The sequence below is a fragment of the Salvelinus fontinalis genome, chromosome 6 (assembly GCF_029448725.1).
Source record: "Salvelinus fontinalis isolate EN_2023a chromosome 6, ASM2944872v1, whole genome shotgun sequence".
Taxonomy (NCBI): Eukaryota; Metazoa; Chordata; class Actinopteri; order Salmoniformes; family Salmonidae; genus Salvelinus; species Salvelinus fontinalis.
The window spans coordinates 62,565,427-62,589,378 of NC_074670.1; the positions used below are offsets into that span (position 1 = coordinate 62,565,427).

Consider the following 23,952-nt stretch of genomic DNA (forward strand, 5'->3'; position numbering starts at 1 on the left):
GGAAGACCCAGAGTTACCTCTGCTGCAGAAGATAAGTTCATTAAAGTTATCTGTCTCACAAATTGCAGCCCAGATAAATGCATCACAGAGTTCAAGTAACAACATCTCAACATCAACTGTTCAGAGGAGACTGCGTGAATCAGGCCTTCATGGTCGAATTGCTGCAAATAAACCACTACTAAAGGACACCAATAAGAAGAAGAGACTTGCTTGGGCCAAGAAACACGTGCAATGGACATTAGACAGGTGGAAATCTGTCCTTTGGTCTGATGAATCCAAATTGGAGATTTTTGGTTCCAACCACCGTGTCTTTGCGAGAAGCAGAGTAGGTGAACGGATCATCTCTGCATGTGTGGTTCCCACCGTGTAGCATGGAGTAGGAGGTGTTATGGTGTGGGGGTGCTTTGCTGGTGACACTGTCAGTGATTTATTTAGAATTCAAGGCACACTTAACCAGCATGGCTACCACAGCATTCTGCAGTTATACGCCATCCCCTCTGGCCTGTTTTCAACAGGACAATGACCCAACACATTTCCAGGATGTGTAAGGGCTATTTTACCAATAAGGAGAGTGATGGAGTGCTGCATCACTGACCTGGCCTGGCCTCCATCACTGACCTGGCCTGGCCTCCTGATGACCTGGCCTCCACAATAACTCAACCTCAACCCAATTGAGATGGTTTTGGATGAGTTGGACCGCAGGGTGAAGGATAAGTAGCCAACAAGTGCTCACATATGTGGGAAGTCCTTCAAGACTGTTGGAAAAGCATTCCAGGTGAAGCTGGTTGAGAGAATGTCAAGAGTGTGCAAAGCTGTCATCAAGGCAAAGTGTGGCTACTTTGACGAATATCAAATATATTTAGATTTTATTCAACACTTTTATGGTTTATGATTCCATATGTGTTATTTCATAGTTTTGATGTCTTCACTATTATTCTACAATGTAGAAAATAGTAAAAATAAAGAAAAACAAAAACCTTGAATGAGTAGGTGTGTCCAAACTTTTGACTGGTACTATAAATATGAATGCAGGAAAACAATAAACACCCTCTCACTGTCAAGTGCATATATTTTCAGCAAACTTAACATGTGTAAATATTTGTATGAACATAACAAGATTCAACAACTGAGACATAAACGGAACAAGTTCCACAGACATGTGACTAACAGAAATTGAATAATGTGTCCCTGAACAGAAGGGGGGTCAAAATCAAAAGTACCAGTCAGTATCTGGTGTATCTGGCCACCAGCTGCATTACGTACTGCAGTGCATCTCCTCCTCATGGACTGCACCAGATTTGCCAGTTCTTGCTGTGAGATGTTACCCCACTCTTCCACCAAAGCACCTGCAAGTTCCCGGACATTTCTGGGGGAAATGGCACTAGCCCTCAGCCTCCGATCCAACAGGTCCAAGACGTGCTCAATGAGATTGCGATCCGGGCTCTTCACTGGCCATGGCAGAACACTGATATTCCTGTCTTGCAGGAAATCACGCACAGAACGAGCATTATGGCTGGTGGCGTTGTCATGCTGAAGCGTCACGTCAGGATGAGCCTGCAGGAAGGGCACCACATGAGGGAGGAGGATGTCTTCCCTATAACGCACAGTGTTGAGATTGCCTGCAATGACAACAAGCTCAGACCGATGATGCTGTGACACACCAACCAGACCATGATGGACCCTCCACTTCCAAATGGATCCCGCTCCAGAGTACAGGCCTCAATGTAACGCTCATTCCTTCGACAATAAACGCAAATCCGACCATCACCCCTGGTGAGACAAAACTGCGACTCGTCAGTGAAGAGCACTTTTTGCCAGTCCTGTCTGGTCCAGCGACAGTGGGTTTGTGCTCATAGGCAACGTTGTTGCCGGTGATGTCTGATGAGGACCTGCCTTACATCAGGCCTACAAGCCCTCAGTTCAGCCTCTCTCAGCCTATTGCGGACAGTCTGAGCACTGATAGAGGGATTGTGCGTTCCTGGTGTAACTCGGGCAGTTGTTGTTGCCATCCTGTACCTGTCCCACAGGTGTGATGTTCGGGATGTATCGATCCTGTGCAGGTGTTGGTACACATGGTGTGCCACTGCGAGGACGATCAGCTGTCCGTCCTGTCTCCCTGTAGGGCTGTCTTAGGCGTCTCACAGTACGGACATTGCAATTTATTGCCCTGGCAACATCTGCAGTTCTCATGCCTCCTTGCAGCATGCCTAAGGCACGTTCACGCAGATGAGCAGGGACCCTGGGCATCTTTCTTTTGGTGTTATTCAGAGTCAGTAGAAAGGCCTTTTTAGTGTCCTAAGTTTTCATTACTGTGACCTTAATTGCCCACCGTCTGTAAGCTGTTAGTGTCTTAACAACCATTCCACAGGTGCATGTTCATTAATTGTTTATGGTTCATTGAACAAGCATGGGAAACTATGTTTACACCCTTTACAATGAAGATCTGTGAAGTTATTTGGATTTTTACTAATTATCTTTGAAAGAATCCTTTGAAAGAATCCTTGCTGAGTTATATATATATATATATATATATATATATAGTTTTTAAGAAACTACATTTCTGTAAGAATTATTGTACAAAAATGCAACATTACTGTCATCCATTAGGAAGCAAAAAAATATCACATAATTATAAATGAAAGATCATTATCTGTAATCCAATATTGAAAGCATCCCATAAAGGTTTTCATTAACTTCTTATGGTGATAAAGGAAAATAAAGGTAGCTGGTTCTTATTATGACTATAGAAATCCTAATGAAATCTTGTAACAAATATTTCCTTTTCAAAGGTGAAAGGAAACACAGAAGTAATCAAATTTATTAAGAATTTGTTGTTGCATTTTTTTAAAATCTAAGAATTGACATCCATATATAACCAATGAAAACATCTGTGGTACTGCAGTAGAATATGTCAACATTCCTTTGATTAAAAAAAGCATTGCTTGTGGAATTGCCTTAACTACTGTAGAGTATTGCCTGTTGGTGCAAACAAGATAGTACTTTGAATTAAATTGTTATACAATAGAACATTGCCACAATCATCCTTTAAATGTTGGTAGACCAGATGCAGTGCCTTCAGCAAGTATTCATACCCCTTTACTTTTTTCATATTTTGATTAAATTGAGATTTTTTTTTGTCACCGGCCTACACACAATAAATACCCCATGTCAAAGTGGACATTTTAACAAATTATTTCAAAATGAAAAGCTGAAATGTCTTGAGTCAATAAGTATTCATCCCCTTTGTTATGACAAGCCTAAAAAAGTTCAGGAGTAAAAATGTGCTTATCAAGTCACATAATAAGCTGCATGGACTCACTATGTGTTCAATAATAGTGTTTAACATGATTTAGGAACGACTACCTTATCTCTTTACCCCTCACATACAATTATCTGTAAGGTCCCTCAGTCAAGCAGTGAATATCAAACACAGATTCAATCACAAAGACCAGGGAGGTTTTCCAATGCCTCACAAAGAAGGGAACCTATTGGTAGATGGGTAAAAAAAAGCAGATATTGAATATCCCTTTGACCATGGTGAAGTTATTAATTACACTGTGGATGGTGTATCAATTAATTGGATCAAAGTCAATTGCATTCAGTCCATCTTCCTCAGTAGACTTTACAATATCTAATTTTCTTAAATAATGATGTTTAGTTTTCCATATAAAGTTGAAATTGGCTTGGTTAAAGCTTGAAAGTTTAAACACAGAGTTTGTTGTCCTGTCTTTTGTTCGAACCTTCCACATCCAAGAAATGTTTGCCACCCTTGAGCCCCTGGGAATACGTGTGAATTCAAATACTAGGATTGTTCCACTGCCGCCAGATGGCGATATTCTTCCTTATGTCGATTGATGACAAACGATGGCAGCTGGGCTAATACTAGGAAAGCTATTTTGATAAAGAATCATGTCCAAACTAACATTGCAGAAAACAAGGTAAATCAAAACATTATAAGGTCATGTTTGATGGTAATTTGTTGGTTGTTGTTAGACAACATGGCTGAAAATAACTTAAGAGAATGGAATGAAATACTGGCAAAATCTCCCACCTTCCCAACGAATAGTGTAACTATACTGCTCTCTGCTGCATTTAACCTACAACATTTATGATACTACCCAGCCATGCCTTTAACCAACTCTCACTCCTTTGTATCAATAATGCTTTAATAGGTAAGAGATGCTGAAATGGGCACTTTGTCTTATTCATATACAGTTGGAAACTTCACCTTATTGTGGGCATTTTCCTTGTTCCTCGATTAAAAGTGCACTCACAGGGGTTGGGTTAAATGCGGAAGACTTGTTGTGGTTGAATGCATTCAATGGTGTAACTGACTAAGTATCTCCTTTCCTTCCTTCCTTCCTTCCTTCCTTCCTTCCTTCCTTCCTTCCTTCCTTCCTTCCTTGTAACTTGATTCTGGACAATGCTCTGATTTACTAGTTGAATTTAGCACCTAACATGCCTTGGAACCAGTAGTGGACACTGGTTACAGGATGATAGTGACTGTGCTGAAACTTCCATAATTGAAATGACACTCCACTACACAACAATGAGAATTAAATTATTTTAACACCGGCACAGAAGTTCAGTGAGGACCACTTGAGAGTGGCATATGATCCCCTCCTTGCTCCATTATTCCAATGTTAACCTCACCATACTGGCTCTGTTCTGCTTCAAGCTCTTGATCAAGATAAGCCTCAACTGCCTCTCCTACTTTTACATCATCAGAGGTGGCCAGGATATCTGCAGAGTCCTATGATTTTGGTCAAGGACACAGTGAGTACCCACATCTCTCTACTGTATTAATCTATTGTCACAATTTAAAAAAAATCAGAATAATGATTATTTATAATTAGGCTACTGTGAACAATGCATATACTCACTTTGTTGACCTGAACATGCAAAGTAGCTGAAACATAACTGTGTATACGGTACATACTAGTCAGGCTCATTTCTACCCTAAACTATTAATAGAACGGCCCACCCCCCCTTGCCCTAGTTTTCATTCCTGACTGACTGTGGTCCGTAGGCAGACTTGCAGACCAAAACAGCACTTAAGCTTCCCAGTGTCAGTGACAGACAGTGTGCCAACATGCTTGGCGCATGGAAAGGGAGCACCAATGCAGCAAACAGCAACACAAAATCAAATCTTGTTGTGCGTTATTAAAGGTCAGTGATGTAGTTCACACTAGTTTTCCCAGAACATGTTTTGTTTCTGATTTACATCAAGTAGGTTAGGCTAGTTCAAGAGAAAATAGATTTGACGGCTATTGCCAATTGGCTCACCCGCAATTGGACTACATGGATCCTTAGTACTTTACTTTATATGACGTGAAATAGAAGTTTCAATAGTGTCATAGATCAGTGATATGGAGAAAGGTAACAATGATGATGCAGTCTGGAACGCATCTGGTGCTATTCTGGATATTGACCCAGGTGTGTGTGCCCTGTGAAATGGAATCATTCATCAAAACTGTGAGACGGTGAGCTGTTGTGGGTGACAAGCATTTGTGTTTGCTGCAGGGTCCTGGGCAGACCGCTCACCCTTACATGATGCTGCATGCCAAGGTCGTCTCTTAGCTCTGAGGAATCTGATTTTACAGGTGAGCCAAAGCTAATCCAATTCAGTGTGCACCCATTGCTTACCTTCTGCAATGTACTATGGTGGTGTTCTGCTGCTCCCACAGGGCCACAATGTAAATGTAGTCACTATAGACCATGTGAGTCCTCTGCACGAGACCTGCCTTGGAGACCATGTAGCATGTGCCAGAGCTCTGATCGCTGCAGGAGCCAATGTGAGTCAATGGAGAAGATCCGTTAATAATCAAGAATACCTTTTTTTATTTTTTTATTTTTTACATGAGGCAATAATAATTTGTACTAAATAATATATTTAAGAAATGGCTTAAGCTTTTGTAAAATACGTCTTGTTCTCTGTTATTTGTTATTTTTTCTCTGCCCCAAAATGGTGCTGTGTTATTCAGCTGAGCGGTCAGAGTTAACATGAGACTCCGTGCAGGTGAACATCACCACCATTGATGGGGTGACTCCTCTTTTCAACGCGTGCTCAGTGGGCAGTGTATCATGTGCAGAGGTCCTCCTGGAGAACGGGGCCAAACCCCAGGCTCTGGTATTTCAGCCCTCGCCCATTCACCAAGCCAGCAGTAAAGGTATGCTCAGTACCCTTATCACTCCAACATCCTTATCTTAATTAATCTAGTATGAACCCAATGATGTATATAAACCCTGGATGAATGACAAGGGCTGCTGTATTGAAGCCAATGCATTTATTAATGTCTAAATTAGTTTATTCTATTACAGACACTTAATGCATACTTTTAAATTATATTATGTGAGCTAAACATATATATATATATATATATATATATATTTATTTATATTTGAAAGAAATATATAAACATTTAAAAAAAAAATGTGAGTACTAATGTTACTGTCCCCACTACAAAAAAATACTTAAATACATGTTATCTTGTCCTTGAAACATTTAATTGAAATACTGTTGAATTCCATTTATTCCTATGAGGTGTACCAATATGGTGGCCGGTGGCTTTAAAGCCTCTCATTGGCTAATAATTAGCATCAGCAATCCATGGTTTATATACATCATTGGTATGAACCTTGAAGTGTACACTGACCATTTGGGCTGTATGCTAACTTGGGATTGAGGTAAATACATAACTTACAAATCTGAATCAAAATATCACAAATCAGAGTACAGTTTGAGATACTCTGACTTGAATTATATTTGTGTATGTCCCATGATGCTTAGAGTAATCCTCATATTCAGGGTACAGAAATAATTAGCTAAAACGCCCACCGCAGTAATTGGAAAGCTGACAGTAATGACTTCCATGTATGTGCCTACGGTCGGTAGGCAGCAGTGGGTGTGTGGAGACTCTAATCAGATGGGGAGCCGACGTGGACTTTGACATTCCTCACCTGGGAACGCCCCTCTACACCGCCTGTGTCTCTCAGGAGATAGAGTGTGTCCAGAGGCTGCTGAGGGAAGGTGAGGCACGTGCACATCTGCTCTGCCAAATCACCATAGCCAGGTATGATGAGAGGAGAACTAGTGGTAAGATTATTACTGTCTCCCCAAGTGGTGAAATGTATTGTACCTGTATAACACTCTCACTATGGCCACATCCACCACTAATGCTGTAGTAGCTTGGTCTTGGTGGGATAGCTCAGAGCAACTGCCCATTTCTACACCACTAATATGTTTAACCCACCTGGATAAGTCTAAATCCATCATGTTATGACATCGATAAAGTACTTCTTTCCTGTAACTGAATGACATAGGACTATTAAATGTGTGTTATATCCATACCTTGGTTTACGCCTCCACACAGGAGCAAATGTACAGAAAGGTAGATATATGGAGTCTCCCTTACACGCTGCCGCTGAGAAGGACTGCACTGCCATTGTTAAGCTGTTGTTGGACTTTGGGGCAGATACCCATGCCAGGAACATCGAGTTAAAGAGACCTGTGGAAGCTGCTCCCCCCAGCAGCCTGACAGAGCGGTTTCTACTGGTCTATGAGGGTAAGTTCTATAAGCCTATTCACAGTCATCCTTAGAAATCTGTGAATTCCTATAGCCAAAGTATCGTAGTGTTATTGGTTTATTACCCAAGTCAAACTAGCTGTCCATTATGTGTTTAGAACTAAACCATCATTGTCTGGAATAGAATATCACTTGTTCAAGCAATAGCAAACTAGCCGGGCTGTAGTGGATTTGGTTGAATAGCATGATATGTTTTCCCTTCTCCCTTCCACCTTTCTGCAGCCACGCCCCAACCATTAAGTCAGCTGTGTCGACAGCGTATCCGTGACCGTGTGGGCCGTGACAGGTTTCACCTCATCAACCATCTTCCCCTTCCCAACCCCCTCAGGAACTACCTCCAGTACAGATGATGAGCATAGAACTTCACAATCTCAAAGGCTGTGGTGGTGGTGGCATCTTCCTGGTGTCAGTCATTCATGTGAACTCAACAGCCTGCAAGGATAGAAGGAGCACTACTTGCACTTGAAGCAATGAAATACATACTTGATTTAGCCTATACCTGATTTTAGTATGGTTCACAAGAAACTGCTAAAATTTGGTGCTGGAGCAATGACCAGCAATCATGGTTTGCTATGAACATTTTCAAGGGAGAGTTTCATTTAAATCCAGAGCTGGACTGTTTAAAGGCACTTAGAAAATGTGTTCCTCATCAATATATTGCAGAGGTTTATAAATTAGTCTGTGGCTGGCTCATATGCACATACAATAACACAATTTAAAGTGCTTTCATATTATGGAAAATACATTTAATTTGGATTGTTATATTAACATGGTTTATCATCTTGTTATGTATTTTAGATTAGACTTGTGCATCTGAAAAACTTGAAATTCACCAAAATCCTTGAGAACACTTCACTCCTACATTCATATCCTCCAAAAATATAGATATAAACTTGCTTGCTTGATGTGTTTTATGTGTGATCTTATTGTCTGAGCTGCTTGCTATTATCTTATTTAAACGTCTTGAATTCCACGTTTTTGCAAGTTTTTCGAAGGCAAGCAGCTCTCTTCAGTGTGCGCAACATTTTCTATTTCCAGTGGGTGGCAACAATGTACCTTCCCGCGATACGTTCACGTTTCCAGGAGAAAGAAGAAGTAAGGCCGTTGCTATGGAACTGTTGATAAACATGTCAAATGTGCCAAATGGGCTAGTAAGCTGGTTAGCTTAGCTAGTTCGTTTACTACAAATGTTCTATAAGACACAGTATTATATAGAAACAACTTAACGAAATACTGAACCAGAAAAGGTAGACCAACAGTAACTTATTTTATCGTGTCATTTTGTAAGCGTGTGTGGCTGGTTCATAGACGCTAGCTGAATTAACATTACAGCTGACAATGGCTTATGCACAGCCTCCCAAAAAGACAGGACTTCCACGAGAAGTTCTGAAGTGGCTCCAAAGCCTGGATTTGTCATTTTCTCCGAAGAATATGCGCAGGTGAGTGTACATTAGCAAATTGCAAAGCATGTCTATCTAACCAAGAAAACCTGAAGGGGACAGTCGGGTAAATTGAGCTACCTTTGTTTCAAGGAAACCATACACAAAATATATAATTTGACCAAATATTTAGGAAGTGTCAATTTTCATGTAGTCTGTGAAGGAATAAACCACATCGAAAAAGTGGGAAGCAAGTTATGTAAACAAATGTATTTTTTATTAGGTTAGAGGTTTCATGATGCTTGTATCTAAACCAAAGTAGATCATTTTAAGATTGTTCTATTGGGGGTCTCTATAAGCTTTAATATGACGTTCTACACCTAGCTTGAAAGTGCATGTTGTAGTTATGTTGGCTATAGTCAATTTTTTTGCATTGGAGTAAGTTGAGCCAATGGCTATGTGGTAAATTGATCCAAATGTAAAGTTGAACAAATTGAAGTGTTTTCTTCCCAGGCATAAAGCAAGGCATGAGGTAAAAAAACAAAGCATGTGTTAAAAGATGCTTTAAATGATCAAAAGACAAAAAGAGATTGTTATTGTGTTTGGGAAATAAAAATAGACATGGTTTCAAAAAAGTAGTGGTAATATTCCATTCAGTACAGAAATGTGTAGGCAGCTTAATTTACCCTGTACAGGGGCTCAACATACCCCATACCGAGGATAAGTTGTGCCAAGACACCACTTTTTTTTGGATAAGCAATGTTTTCAAAACTAATGTTTACAGGAATTCTGATTATTTCCATAATGAATATACAGTGCATTCAGAAAGTATTTAGACCCCTTGACTTTTTCCACATGTTATGTTAGCCTGATTCTACAATGGATTAAAAAACATCTCATCAATCTACATTTATGTATATCTTTTTTTAGCCCCATTTACATAAGTATTCAGACCCTTTACTCAGTACTTGGTTGAAGCACCTTTGGCAGCGATTACAGCCTTAAGTCTTCTTGGGTATGACGCTACCAGCTTGGCACACCTGTATTTGGGGAGTTTCTCCCATTCTTCTCCGGAGATCCTCTCAAGCTCTGTCAGGTTGGATGGAGAGCGTCACTGCACAGCTAATTTCAGGTCTCTCCAGAGATGTTCGATTGGGTTCAAGTCCGGGCTCTGGCTGGGCCACTCAAAGACATTCAGATACTTGTCCCGAAGCCTGTGTTCTTGACCTTCAATGCTGCAGAAATGTTTTGGTACCCTTCCCCAGATCTATGGACAATCTCTTTGACCTCATGGCTTAGTTTTTTGCTCTGACATGCACTGTCAACTGTGGGACCTTATATAGACAGGTGTGCCTTTCCAAATCATGTCCTATCAATTGAATTTACCACAGGTGGACTCCAATCAAGTTGTAGAAACATCTCAAGGATGATCAATGGAAACAGGATAAACTGGAGCTCAATTTCGTATCTCATAGCAAAGGGTCTGACTACTTATGTAAATAAGGTATTTCTGTAAAATAAGGAAGGAGAGGAAAAACATTAATTTAATCAATTTTAGAATAAAGCTGTAGTGTAAATAATGTGGGGGAAAAAGGAAGTAGTCTGAATTATTTCTGAATGCAGTGTAATGAATATAAAAAAATGGCTCAACTTATCCCACTCTCCCCTATGTTATGGAGTCACATTTTCCCTTCACCAGGGATTTCTCCAATGGCTACCTTGTGGCAGAGATGTTCTCCTGGTATTATCATGAAGACTTCCCCATGCACTCCTACAACAATGGGACATCACTTCCAACCAAACAGGGCAACTGGGCCCAAATAGAGAGGGTAAGAGTTGGAGGGTATGGCAAGGTAGCCTGGTTTTTGTCTCTGTTCAGTTATCACATTACACTCCTCAGCTAAACAGACTGGAACCAAGACTAACGAACAGTAACAAAATAGTAGGTGTATGAGTACAAATAAACTGGTGGGTATAATCCTATGTCCACTTGCAAAGTCATCAATGTTTTTTTCTGTGAGAAGGCTGTCTTTCTATACTCCAGACATCCTGTCTTTTCTTTTGTTTGTCATGTTAAATAATGGAGAATCCATTTCTACTCTCTTATCAGTTTCTAGTGAAACAGAACATCCATCTGCAAAAGGAAGTTCTGGACGGGACCATCCACTGCAAACCAGGAGCAGCGGAGCTTCTAGTGCAAGAGATTTACACCATCTTAACTAACAGGAGGTGAGACATATATTTAACCTTTATTTAACTAGGCAAGTCAGTTAAAAACAAATTGTTATTTACAATGATGGCCTACCCAGGCCAAACCCTAACCCGGATGACGCTGGGCCAATTGTGCACCACCCCATGGGACTCCCAATCACGGCCGGTTATGATACAGCCTGGAATCGAACCAGGGTCTGTAGTGACGCTAGCACTGAGATGCAGTGCCTTAGACCGCTGCGCCACTCGGGAGCCCTTGCATGCTCAACCAATTCCAAACCTCTCCTTTTCATCAATACATTAGATTTACAATAGGCTTTATCAAGAGAGCGAGACAATGGGTTGTCTGTTTTCCAATTGTTACTGAGTATCCTGGCTAAAATAAATACAATGCATAGACGCTAACTGATCATCAAGCGATTCTCTTTCTTAGCTTTGTGAAACTAGACTGTCTGCTGCACTTACAATAGTTTCACTGGTGAGCATTGTGGTCAGTCTGGTTTAACCAGGCTTTCTTTTACTGCTTTCCAGATCCAGTTCCTCATATTTTCCATAGAAGCACAAATATCAACCCCCCCCCAAAAAATGTGTGCAACTGTAACTTTCTCACTCATCATTATTCATGATTCATTCAGGATTATCCATAATCATGGTAGCATCTACATTCATGTAGATGTGTTAAGGAACATCATCTATTCTTATTTACAATAAAAGTGACTCCAAAATGACACTACATTATTTACCAATAATTTCTATTGGGCACAAACTAATCTGAAACACAACCAAAACAAACAGCAAATGCATCTAAGAAGTCAGTGGAGTCAGAAGCTTGATGTAATTAATAAAGTGCTTTGTGTGCTATGAATATGGGACCAAGTACATAACTTTTTACTCCTTTAATACACATATAAGTGAATTTGTCCCAATTTTGCTCCCCTAAAATGGGGGGACTATGTACAAAGCGCTGCAATTTCTAAACTGTTCACCCTATATGGATGAAAATACTCTGAAATTAAAGCTGCTGGTCTGCACTTTAACCATTGTCATTGTTTTATTTCAAGTCCAAACTTTCGAAGTATAAAGCCGAAAGAAGAAGAAATGCTTCACTGTTCCAATAATTATGGAGGTCACTGTAGCTGATAAAACTGATATACTGTATAACTGTCCAGGATCAAAGGGATCCATGACAGGGAGATTGACTTCACAGACAGGGACTACCAGGACCAGCTGCCCATGCTAGCTCGGGCCACAGCCTCCAAGGCCATCAAGAACAACCTGCGGCTGACCGAGGTCATAGCCGAGCCCAACATCTCCACCAATCAGAGGAAGGTGCAGGCCATCATCCACATGCACCTGGAGCAGAGGGCGGCCGAGAGAGTCCAGAACCCCAGTGAGTGCGCCACAATCGGGTTAGAGTGGGGTTCTTGGATAGACCATGAGGCTGGTAACATTAGCGTTAGGATTCGACAGGACTATCATGTGATTGTGATTCAATGCTACTGTTATTCAAATACAAATAATGTAATTGAATTGGGATATAAAAAATAAACAAAACTGCATTTGTCTCTGGCAGAGCGCTTCAACATGAAGCCCACCTTGGGAGAACTGGCCGTGAGACTGCCCCCATCTTCTCAACACGGAGATAACAGCTCCGATAGCAACGCCTCAGTACAAAGTGGAACCGCAAGTAAGTCATTCACATAGTTTTTTCACCACCACCAGTTTTACAGTGTCTACACTGTAGTCTCTTTTATTTCTCATCACTTACTTTTTCCTCCCTTCTATAGAGTCATGTGAACCATCCATCAGGAGTAAAGCCAGTGTCCATTTCAAGGAGATTGAGGTGCGTCAGACGGACAGACGCTCGCTGATTGCAATTTAAAAGGCCAGGAGATGTAGCCGTTTGGTGTGTATTTGTGAGAGATGCCTCTGATACGATACCTCTAATAAAAGTACCTTTATACCTCTATTTCTGTAATATAAGTACCTCTATACCTCTAATAAAAGTACCTTTATTCCTCTAATAAAAGTTCCTCTATTCTTCTAATTAAAGTACCTCAATACCTCTATTCCTCTAATAAAAGTACCTCTATACCTCTAGTTCTTTCATAAAAGTACCTCTATACCTCTAGTTCTCTAATAAAAGTACCTCTATACCTCTATTCCTCAAATAAAAGTACCTCTATTCCTCTAATAAAAGTACCTCTATACCTCTAGTCCTCTAATAAAAGTACCTCTATACCTCTAGTCCTCTAATAAAAGTACCTCTATACCTCTGGTCCTCTAATAAAAGTACATTTATTCCTCTAATAAAAGTACCTCTGAACGAATACAAGTACAGCAGTTTTCAATGACTATCATGCAAGATATTACCTTAGCGGTGTTGTTTTACTAGTTATTCACTAGTCCATTAGTTACAGTACTTCAACCATAAGTAGTTGCTCTAAAATTACAATTTCAGCGGGTTACCAGTAGGTGGCGGTGCTGTGTCTGGTTTATAATCATGGGCGATGCAGGTTGAAAATCAAAGCACGATCAACGGTCGTTTTGATAAATGCATTCTGTATTATAGATCTCTGCTTTTCACAAATGTCTGTTAACATTCCAGTTATTACATTCACAGCAGTGACTAACAATGGACAATAGGACATTATATTGTCTGCTCATCTCTTCTGCCTGTAAATTCCCTCATTCCATGTAGGGTCCTTTATGCACTGTTAGGTAATATGCTTGGTGCATTCATCTCAACATCACGTTCATAATGACTAGTTTGTTGTGACTGACTGGGTTTGAACACAGGTCATCTGCACATCACAAAACTGTCTTAGCCAGCTGAGCTAAACCCTAGGTTCCTTTGGGAGTTAACACAAGTCTTCAGGTATCGGACATGGTTAATTACAACCTCTGTCTGCCGTATTACACTGGCTCCATCCAGTTTCAGCTAATGAAGGATGGGAAATGCAATAGCTTTTGTGTGATGAAAGATCCCTAATGTCTTATTTCACCAGCATTCACAGTGGGGAGAACAAGTTTTTGATACACTGCCGTTTTACAGGTTTTCCTACTTACAAAGCATGTAGAGGTCTGTAATTTTTTATCATAGGTATACTTCAACTGTGAGAGACGGAATCTAGAAAATCCAGAAAATCACATTGTATGATTTTTAAGGAATTCATTTGCATTTTATTGCATGACATAAGTATTTGATACATCAGAAAAGCAGAACTTAATATTTGTTACAGAAACCTTTGTTTGCAATTACAGAGATCATACGTTTCCTGTAGTTCTTGACCAGGTTTTCACACACTGCAGCAGGGATTTTGGCCCACTCCTCCATACAGACCTTCTCCAGATCCTTCAGGTTTCGGGGCTGTCGCTGGGCAATACGGACTTTCAGCTCCCTCCAAAGATTTTCTATTGGGTTCAGGTCTGGAGACTGGCTAGGCCACTCCAGGACCTTGAGATACTTCTTACGGAGCCACTCCTTAGTTGCCCTGGCTGTGTGTTTCGGGTCGTTGTCATGCTGGAAGACCCAACCACGACCCATCTTCAATGCTCTTACTGAGGGAAGGAGGTTGTTGGCCAAGATCTCGCGATACATGGCCGCATCCATCCTCCCCTCAATACGGTGCAGTCCTCCTGTCCCCTTTGCAGAAAAGCATCCCCAAAGAATGATGTTTCCACCTCCATGCTTCATGGTTGGGATGGTGTTCTTGGGGTTGTACTCATCCTTCTTCTTCCTCCAAACACGGTGAATGGAGTTTAGACCAAAAAGCTCTATTTTTGTCTCATCAGACCACATGACCTTCTCCCATTCCTCCTCTGGATCATCCAGATGGTCATTGGCAAACTTCAGACGGGCCTGGACATGCGCTGGCTTGAGCAGGGGGACCTTGCGTGCGCTGCAGGATTTTAATCCATGACGGCGTAGTGTGTTACTAATGGTTTTCTTTGAGACTGTGGTCCCAGCTCTCTTCAGGTCATTGACCAGGTCCTGCCGTATAGTTCTGGGCTGATCCCTCACCTTCCTCATGATCATTAATGCCCGACGAGGTGAGATCTTGCATGGAGCCCCAGACCGAGGGTGATTGACAGTCATCTTGAACTTCTTCCATTTTCTAATAATTGCACCAACAGTTGTTGCCTTCTCACCAAGCTGCTTGCCTATTGCCCTGTAGCCCATCCCAGCCTTGTGCAGATCTAAAATTGTATCCCTGATGTCCTTACCCAACTCTCTGGTCTTGGCCATTGTGGAGAGGTCGGAGTCTGTTTGATTGAGTGTGTGGACAGGTGTGTTTTATACAGGTAACGAGTTCAAACAGGTGCAGTTAATACAGGTAATGAGTGGAGAACAGGAGGGCTTCTTAAAGAAAAACGAACACGTCTGTGAGAGCCGGATCTTACTGGTTGGTAGGTATTCAAATATTTATGTCATGCAATAAAATGCAAATTAATTCCTTAAAAATCATACAATGTGATTTTCTGGATTTTTGTTTTAGATTCCATCTCTCACAGTTGAAGTGTACCTATAATAAAAAATGACAGACCTCTACATGCTTTGTAAGTAGGAAAACCTGCAAAATCGGCAGTGTATCAAATACTTGTTCTCCCCACTGTAGATGTTGTGCATCATACACCAGATGAAAACCGTACGGTCCAGATATTGTGTTCTTTGTTTGCACAGCTCATAAAATTCCACCTCTGAGAACTTTACAATGATGTGCAGCTCATATCCTCTTTTCCTTGCACCTGTGATAAGACACAGTAATGTCAACTTTATAATAGAATGGAAGCAGCATTTAGATAAAGGATCCCAAACACACAGCCCATGGCCTGCAACATAACCATGCTTCCAATTATCAGTATTTTCTTTACACAACTGATTGGAAAAGATCAGAAGCTGATCTGATCTTTTAACTGTCAGGTCTAGTGTCTGGGTACAGTATATCAAATCAAATTTTATTGGTCACATTGCAATATTGGTTAGAGCCTGTAAGTAAGCATTTCACTGTAAGGTCGACACCTGTTGTATTCGGCGCACGTGACAAATCAACTTTTGATTTGATTTGACATACACATGGCTAGCGGATGTTAATGTGAGTGTAGCGAAATGCTTGTGCTTCTAGTTCTGACCGTGCAGTAATATCTAACAAGTAATCTAACAATTTAACAACAACTACCTTATACACACAAGTGTAAAGGAATGAATAAGAATATGTACATATAAATATATGGATGAGCGATGGCCGTGCAGCATATGCAAGATGCAGTAGATGGTATAGAGCACAGTATATACATATGATATGAGTAATGTGTAGGGTATGTAAACATTATATAAAGTGGCACTGTTTAAAGTGACTAGTGATACATTTATTACATCCAATTTTTAATTATTAAAGTGGCTAGAGATTTGAGTCAGTATGTTGGCAGCAGCCACTCAATTTTAGTGATGACTGTTTAACAGTCTGATGGCCTTGAGATAGAAGCTGTTTTTCAGTCTCTCGGTCCCAGCTTTGATGCACCTGTACTGACCTTACCTTCTGGACGATAGCGGGGTGAACAGGCAGTGGCTCGGGTGGTTCTTGTCCTTGATGATATTTTTGGCCTTCCTGTGACATCGGGTGGTGTAGGTGTCCTGGAGGGCAGGTAGTTTGCCCCCAGTGATGCGTTGTGCAGACCTCACTACCCTCTGGAGAGTCTTACGGTTGTGGGTGGAGCAGTTGTCGTACCAGGCAGTGATACAGCCCGACAGGATGCTCTCGATTGTGCATCTGTAAAAGTTTGTGAGTGTTTTCGGTGACAAGCCAAATTTCTTCAGCCTCCTGAGGTTGAAGAGGCGCTATTGCGCCTTCTTCACCACGCTGTCTGTGTGGGTGGACCATTTCAGTTTGTCCGTGATATGTACGCCGAGGAACTTAAAACTTTCCAACTTCTCCACTACTGTCCCGTCAATGTGGATAGGGGGATGCTCCCTCTGCTGTTTGCTGAAGTCCACAATCATCTCCTTTGTTTTGTTGACGTGTGAGGTTATTTTCCTGACATCACACTCCGAGGGCCCTCACCTCCTCCCTGTAGGCTGTCTCGTCGTTGTTGGTAATCAAGCCTACCACTGTAGTGTCGTCTGCAAACTTGATGATTGAGTTGGAGGCGTACATGGCCATGCAGTAATGGGTGAACAGGGAGTACAGGAGAGAGCTGAAAACGCACCCTTGTGGGGCCCCAGTGTTGAGGATCAGCGGGGTGGAGATGTTGTTTCCTACCCTCACCAACTGGGGGCGGCCCGTCAGAAAGTCCAGGACCCAGTTGCACAAGACGGGTTGAGTCCCAAGGTCTTGAGCTTAATGACGAGTTTGGAGGATACTATGGTGTTAAATGCTGAGCTGTAATCGATGAACAGCATTCTTACATAGGTATTCCTCTTGTCCAGATGGGTTTGAGCAGTGTGCAGTGTGATTGCATCGTCTGTGGACCTATTGGGGCGGTAAGCAAATTGGAGTGGGTCAAGGGTGTCAGGTAGGGTGGAGGTGATATGATCCTTGACTAGTCTCTCAAAGCACTTCATAATGACGGAAGTGAGTGCTACGGGGCGATAGTCGTTTAGCTCAGTTACCTTAGCTTTCTTGGGAAAGGTGGCCCTCTTGAAGCATGTGGGAACAGCAGACTGGGATAGGGATTGATTGAATATGTCCGTAAACAGACCAGCCAGCTGGTCTGCGCATACTCTGGGGACGTGGCTAGGAATGCCATCTGGGCTGGCAGCCTTGCGAGGGTTAACACATTTAGATATTTTATTCACGTTTGCTGGGGTGAAGGAGAGCCCGCAGGTTTTGGTAGTGGGCCGTGTCAGTGGCACTGTATTGTCCTCAAAGCGAGCAAATAAGTTGTTAAGTTTGTCTGGGAGCAAGACGTTGGTGTCCGCGACGGGGCTGGTTTTCTTTTTGTAATCCGTGATTGACTTTAGACCCTGAAACATACATCTTGTGTCTGAGGCGTTGAATTGCGACTACTTTGTCTTTATACTGACGCTTAGCTTGTTTGATTGCCTTGCGGAGGGCATAGCTACACTGTTTGTGTTCGGGCTTGTTTCCGGTCGCCTTGCCATGATTAAAAGCAGTGGTTCGTGCTTTCAGTTTTGCGTGAATGCTGCCATCAATCCACAGTTTCTGGTTGGGGAAGGTTTTAATAATCACCGTGGGTACAACATCACCGATGCACTTGCTAATAAATCAGCGTATACATCAATGTTGTTGTTCGACGCTATCCGGAACTTTATCCCAGTACACGTGATCGAAGCAATTTTTAAGCGTGGAATCAAATTGGTCGGACCAGCATTGAACAGACCTGAGCACGGGCGTTTCCTGATTTACTTTCTGTCTATAGGCTGGAATCAACAAAATGGAGTCGTGGTCAGATTTGCCGAAAGGAGGGCGAGGGATGGCTTTGTATGCGGTGCGGAAGTTAGAGTAGCAATGATCCAGAATGCTGCCAGCCCGAGTCGCGCATTCCATATGCTGATAAAATTTAGGGAGCCTTGTTTTCAGATTAGCTTTGTTAAAATCCCCAGCTACAATAAATGCAGCCTCAGTATATGTGGCTTCCAGTTTACATAGAGTCCAATGAAGTTCTTTCAGGGCCGTCGAGATGTCTGCTTGGGGGGGATATACACGGCTGTGATTATAATCAATGAGAATTATCTTATCTCTAGATAATGACTATACACTTGTTAGAAAATATATTTCAAACCTTTGTAAAGTCAGCTAATACAGTTGAAGTCGGAAGATTTCATACACCTTGGCCAAATACATTTAAACTCAGTTTTTCACAATTCATGACATTTAATCCTAGTAAAAATTCCCTGTCTTGGGTCAGTTAGAATCACCACTTTATTTTAAGAATGTGAAATGTCAGAATAATAGTAGAGAGAATGATTTATTTCAGGTTTTATTTCTTTCATCACATTCCCAGTGGGTCAGAAGTTTACATACACTCAATTAGTATTTGGTAGCATTGCCTTTAAATTGTTTAACTTGGGTCAAACGTTTCGGGTAGCCTTCCAAACAAAATTGTAGACCTGCACCAGGCTGGGAAGACTGAATCTGCAATAGGTAAGCAGCTTGGTTTGAAGAAATCAACTGTGGGAGCAATTATTAGGAAATGGAAGACATACAAGACCACTGATAATCTCCCTCGATCTGGGGCTCCACGCAAGATCTCACCCCGTGGGGTCAAAATGATCACAAGAACGGTGAGCAAAAATCCCAGAACCACACGGGGGGACCTAGTGAATGACCTGCAGAGAGCTGGGACCAAAGTAACAAAGCCTACCATCAGTAACACACCACGCCGCCAGGGACTCAAATCCTGCAGTGCCAGACGTGTCCCCCTGCTTAAGCCAGTACATGTCCAGGCCCGTCTGAAGTTTGCTAGAGAGCATTTGGATGATCTAGAAGAAGATTGGGAGAATGTCATATGGTCAGATGAAACCAAAATATAACTTTTTGGTAAAAACTCAACTCGTCGTGTTTGGAGGACAAAGAATGCCATTAATACAGGTAATGAGTGGAGGACAGAGGAGCCTCTTAAAGAAGAAGTTACAGGTCTGTGAGAGCCAGAAATCTTGCTTGTTTGTAGGTGACCAAATACTTATTTTCCACCATAATTTGCAAATAAATTCATAAAAAATCCTACAATGTGATTTTCTGGATTTTTTTCCTTCTCATTTTGTCTGTCATAGTTGAAGTGTACCTATGATGAAAATTACAGGCCTCTCTCATCTTTTTACGTGGGAGAACTTGCACAATTGGTGGCTGACTAAATACTTTTTTTGCCCCACTGTAGATGTCCTAACCGACTTGCCAAAACTATAGTTTAGTTTCAACAAATTTGTGGAGTGGTTGAAAAGCTAGTTTTCATGACTACAACCTAAGTGTATGTAAACTTACGACTTCAACTGTATGTCTGCTTACTGCTGGCATTCCATCATCATAACGGTTTTCATTGCATAATGATGCTTTTCACTATATGACAGCATTACGTACATAGTTTCAAATAAAGAGTTATCCATATAACCACTTAAATTGTTTGTTGTCAAGAGTCTTTACGAGTCTCTTATCATCCTGCAAAATTCAGGAATATTTTGTGACAAATACCTTTTTTTTTTTTTTTACAATCGTCAGCGGAGTTCAAAGAAAGACAGCTTGCTGCTGCTGTTTGCTCTCCACCTGGATTCAGAGTTGTCCGATTACCCCGAAGGGAAATTCTAACTCCCAATGGGCTGCTCTGTTGGTCCTAAATCTCTCCACACCCTGCTCAATGTATAATAGAGCTGTAAACTGAGTGTAAAAGGTTGACAGCTAGATAAGTGTTTCTGGCTGTGTGCCCAGCCCTCAATGTGGTCTGAGAAGCCTGTGGTTTAGCAGGTCCCTCAAGCCTGACACATATCTACCTGACTAGAGATCTCCTGGAGAGGATGTGGAAAAAGAGAGAGACCGCATACTGATATATACAGTATGTGTTACCATTTTCTCTAATTGAAATTGATAGATTTCCTGATTCCATGCATTACCTGTTCATAGCTTAGTGTGTTTAATTGCAGCAATGTGTCAGATAAACTTAAGGGTCAAATGCTATAATGTACCAACAAATGTTTTGTTGATGAACATTGAGGCTATACAATATCCAGCATCTGCTCAAAGCCGTAAGATGTGCATGTGGTCTTTTACTCTTTCGCCTACAGATGATGTCTATCGACAAATCATTTGCAAACTACTAGCAGCATTTATTAAGTGAGTCACACTAGATATCTATCTAACTCTCCACAGTGGTTTTGTAAGTTTCTTTCCCTAAAACGTAAAATAAATTTACTTTCCAGGGCTTCATTCAAAGGACCCTCATCTTGTTTCCATGGTTCTCAATTTGAACTGAAGCCCTAGTCAAGTATTTACCTCTTCACTGGTGTGCTGTAAAATTTGACCTCCTGAATCTTTCAGATTCTGTTGATTTCTCTCAGCTCGACTGGGTGGGAACAAACATTAACACTTACATTAACACATTAACAAACATTAACACAGAACAACACTCTCTTGGCTTGTTCGGTTGCCCAGTCATTTGTATTGGAATTACTGGGTTTTCAGGTTCAGCAAATAATACAGTAGATTTCAATGGAGAGAAAAAAATGCCACTGTACAAATAATGTGAAATATTGAAAATGATTAATTCTGAAATTAGTAGGACAGTGATTTGAGACTGATATAATTCACAGCGTCCTAGGGCAAAATGGTTATTAAGTATAGTGATTTTTCTACATTAAAATGTGCACGAAGATGTATAGAGGGAGTGGCTGAGGTTTCAGAGGTGCTGTTTCTATTTATTACGTTTGTTAGTCTTTCCTATTGAACAATATATGGGGATGGTTGCTATGGCAACTTGCGAGCGCATAGGAACACAGACTGGAGAGCAACCAGGAGACAGTAATGCGCTTACTGTGAGCTTGTTTGGCTCCTTCTGTTTATAAATTGTGATTAACAAAAAACACTGGCATATAATTTCACACGCACGCACGTACACATGCATTCATACACAAACAGATTCACCCAAACACATTTACACAGTCCCACTTCCACACAATTTCATACATGGCTTGGCAGTGACAAGGAATGCATACTGCCTAGATACCCTCGCAGAGGGTTTTGCCATCTGCTGTTTTTTTTATCTCCCTCTCTTCCTCCATTGGTACCGACAGTGCTAAACAGGAGGGATGGTGGATGAGAGGAAGGGAAGTGGGCACAGGGAGGGGAGGAGGGAGTGGGTCAGCCCAGGAACATGACTAGCCAGAGAGTGTTGTGGGGGCTTGCGAGCTAAGGATTCCCCCAGAAAAGACCCCAACCCCCAACAGCAAATCTCCCACCCTTGTTAACAAAGCAGCCGTGACAGGCCTGTATGTGCGAGGGGATGGTATTCAGGCCAAGGGTGGGGCGCTTTGTGTGTGTGTGTGTGTGTGTGTGTGTGTGTGTGTGTGTGTGTGTGTGTGTGTGTGTGTGTGTGTGTGTGTGTGTGTGTGTGTGTGTGTGTGTGTGTGTGTGTGTGTGTGTGTGTGTGTTAAACACTGCATCCTTTATAGCAGATGTTAATATAGCGTGTGTGTGTGTGTAATGTAATATAGTGTTTTATATAAAGTATCAGTCAAAAGTTTGGACACACCTACTCATTCCAGGGTTTTTCTTTATTTTTACTATTTTCTACATAGTAGTGAAGACGTCAAAACTACGAAATAACATGTAGTTAACCAAAAAAGTGTTAATTAAACAAATCAAAATGTATTTTATATTTGAGATGCTTCAAAGTAACCACCCTTTGCCTTGATGACAACTTTACACACTCTTAGCATTCTCTCAACCAGCTTCATGAAGTAGTCACCTGGAATGCATTTCAATTAACAGGTGTGTCTTGTTAAAAGTTCATTTGTGGAATTTCTTTCCTTCTTAATGCATTTGAGCCAATCAGTTGTGTTGTGTGTTGTGAGGTAGGGGTGGTATAGAGAAGATAGCCCTATTTGCTAAAAGACCAAGTTAAAATTATGGTAAGAACAGCTCAAATAAGCAAAGAAAAAGGACTGCGTGAATCAGGCTTTCATGGTCAAAATGCCACAAATAAACCACAACTAAAAGACACCAATGAGAAGATACTTGCTTGGGCCAAGATGCAAAAGCAATGGACACTAGACCATTGTTTCCTTTGGAAATCTGTCCTTTGGTCTGATGAGTCCAAATTTGAGATTTTTGGTTCCAACCGCCGTGTTTTTGTGAGACACAGAGTAGGTGAACGGAAGATCTCTGCATGTATGGTTCCCACTGTGAAGCATGGAGGAGGAAGTGTGAGGGTGCTTTGCTGGTGACACTGTCTGTGATTTATGTAGAATTCAAGGCACACTTATCCAGCATGGCACCACAGCATTCTGCAGCGATACGCCATCCAATCTGGTTTGTGCTTAGTGGGACTATCATTTGTTTTTCAACAGGACAATGACCCAAAACACACCTCCAGGCTGTGTAAGGGATATTTGACCAAGGAGAGTGATGGAGTGCTGCATCAGATGACCTGCCCTCGACAGTCACCCGACCTCAACCCAATTGAGATGGTTTGGGAGGATTTGGACTGCAGAGTGAAGGAAAATCATAATAAAGTACTCAGGAAATAGCAGGAGATTCCTCTCAGGAAAACAAGCAACATTTACATTGACCGACAAAGCCAAATGACAGAGGGAGTGTATATATAGGGAGTAGAGTGGGGATTGGAACCAGGTGTGTGTAATGATGACGAGACAAGTCCGGGGTTGATGAGTGAAGGGCGTTTGCCAGCAGCAGGATCGGCATTATCTAGAAGGCCGGCAATTCCGAATGCCTGAGCTGGACAGGAGGGGGAGCCAAAGCGAAGGCTGGTGTGACAGTACCCTCCCGAGGCGCTGAGCCTCCCGAGCTTCCGGCAGGGCAGGCAGACAGGCAGGTCATTCGTAGAAAGCCAGACCCTGTCACTGGGGTGAAAGACCGGGGCCACACTGCGGTGACGATCGGCCTGTGCCTTCTGCTGGAGGATGACGCGCTGGAGACAGGTGTGCGCTGTGTTCCATACCTCCTTGGCGCACCGGAACCAATGGTCCACCGCAGGAGCCTCAATCTGACTCTGGTGCCAGGGCCGGCTGATAGCCTAAAACACACTGAAAGGGTGTGAGGTTAGTAGAGGAGTGACGGAGGGAGTTTTGTGCGTATTCTTTCCAAGGC

At 41.8% G+C, this 23,952-nt stretch overlaps 2 protein-coding genes across 2 annotated transcripts; both read left to right on the plus strand.

The window, feature by feature from the left end:
- Positions 1-4,597: 4,597 nt before the first annotated feature.
- On the plus strand, positions 4,598-8,491 carry asb5a (ankyrin repeat and SOCS box containing 5a). The gene is given in 8 exon segments (XM_055927388.1): positions 4,598-4,731; positions 4,733-4,776; positions 5,524-5,603; positions 5,688-5,795; positions 6,020-6,170; positions 6,896-7,030; positions 7,374-7,565; positions 7,809-8,491. Coding segments are annotated over 8 exon segments (957 nt in total). The 5' UTR covers positions 4,598-4,612; the 3' UTR covers positions 7,937-8,491.
- Positions 8,492-8,579: 88 nt separating this feature from the next.
- spata4 (spermatogenesis associated 4) lies at positions 8,580-13,205 on the plus strand. Its single transcript, XM_055927390.1, has 6 exons — positions 8,580-9,025; positions 10,665-10,794; positions 11,076-11,194; positions 12,346-12,566; positions 12,750-12,863; positions 12,964-13,205. Exons 1-6 carry the CDS (start codon positions 8,925-8,927, stop codon positions 13,056-13,058), a joined length of 780 nt encoding a protein of 259 aa, XP_055783365.1. The 5' UTR covers positions 8,580-8,924; the 3' UTR covers positions 13,059-13,205.
- The last annotated feature ends 10,747 nt before the right edge of the window (positions 13,206-23,952 follow it).

Excerpts from the sequence above, each read along its gene's own strand:
- spata4 (XM_055927390.1), top strand. The coding sequence starts at position 8,925 with ATGGCTTATGCACAGCCTCCCAAAAAGACAGGACTTCCACGAGAAGTT. Across the intron at positions 9,026-10,664 it reads TCTCCGAAGAATATGCGCAG|GGATTTCTCCAATGGCTACC; the intron begins GTGAGTGTACAT and ends TCCCTTCACCAG. Across the intron at positions 11,195-12,345 it reads ACCATCTTAACTAACAGGAG|GATCAAAGGGATCCATGACA; the intron begins GTGAGACATATA and ends ATAACTGTCCAG.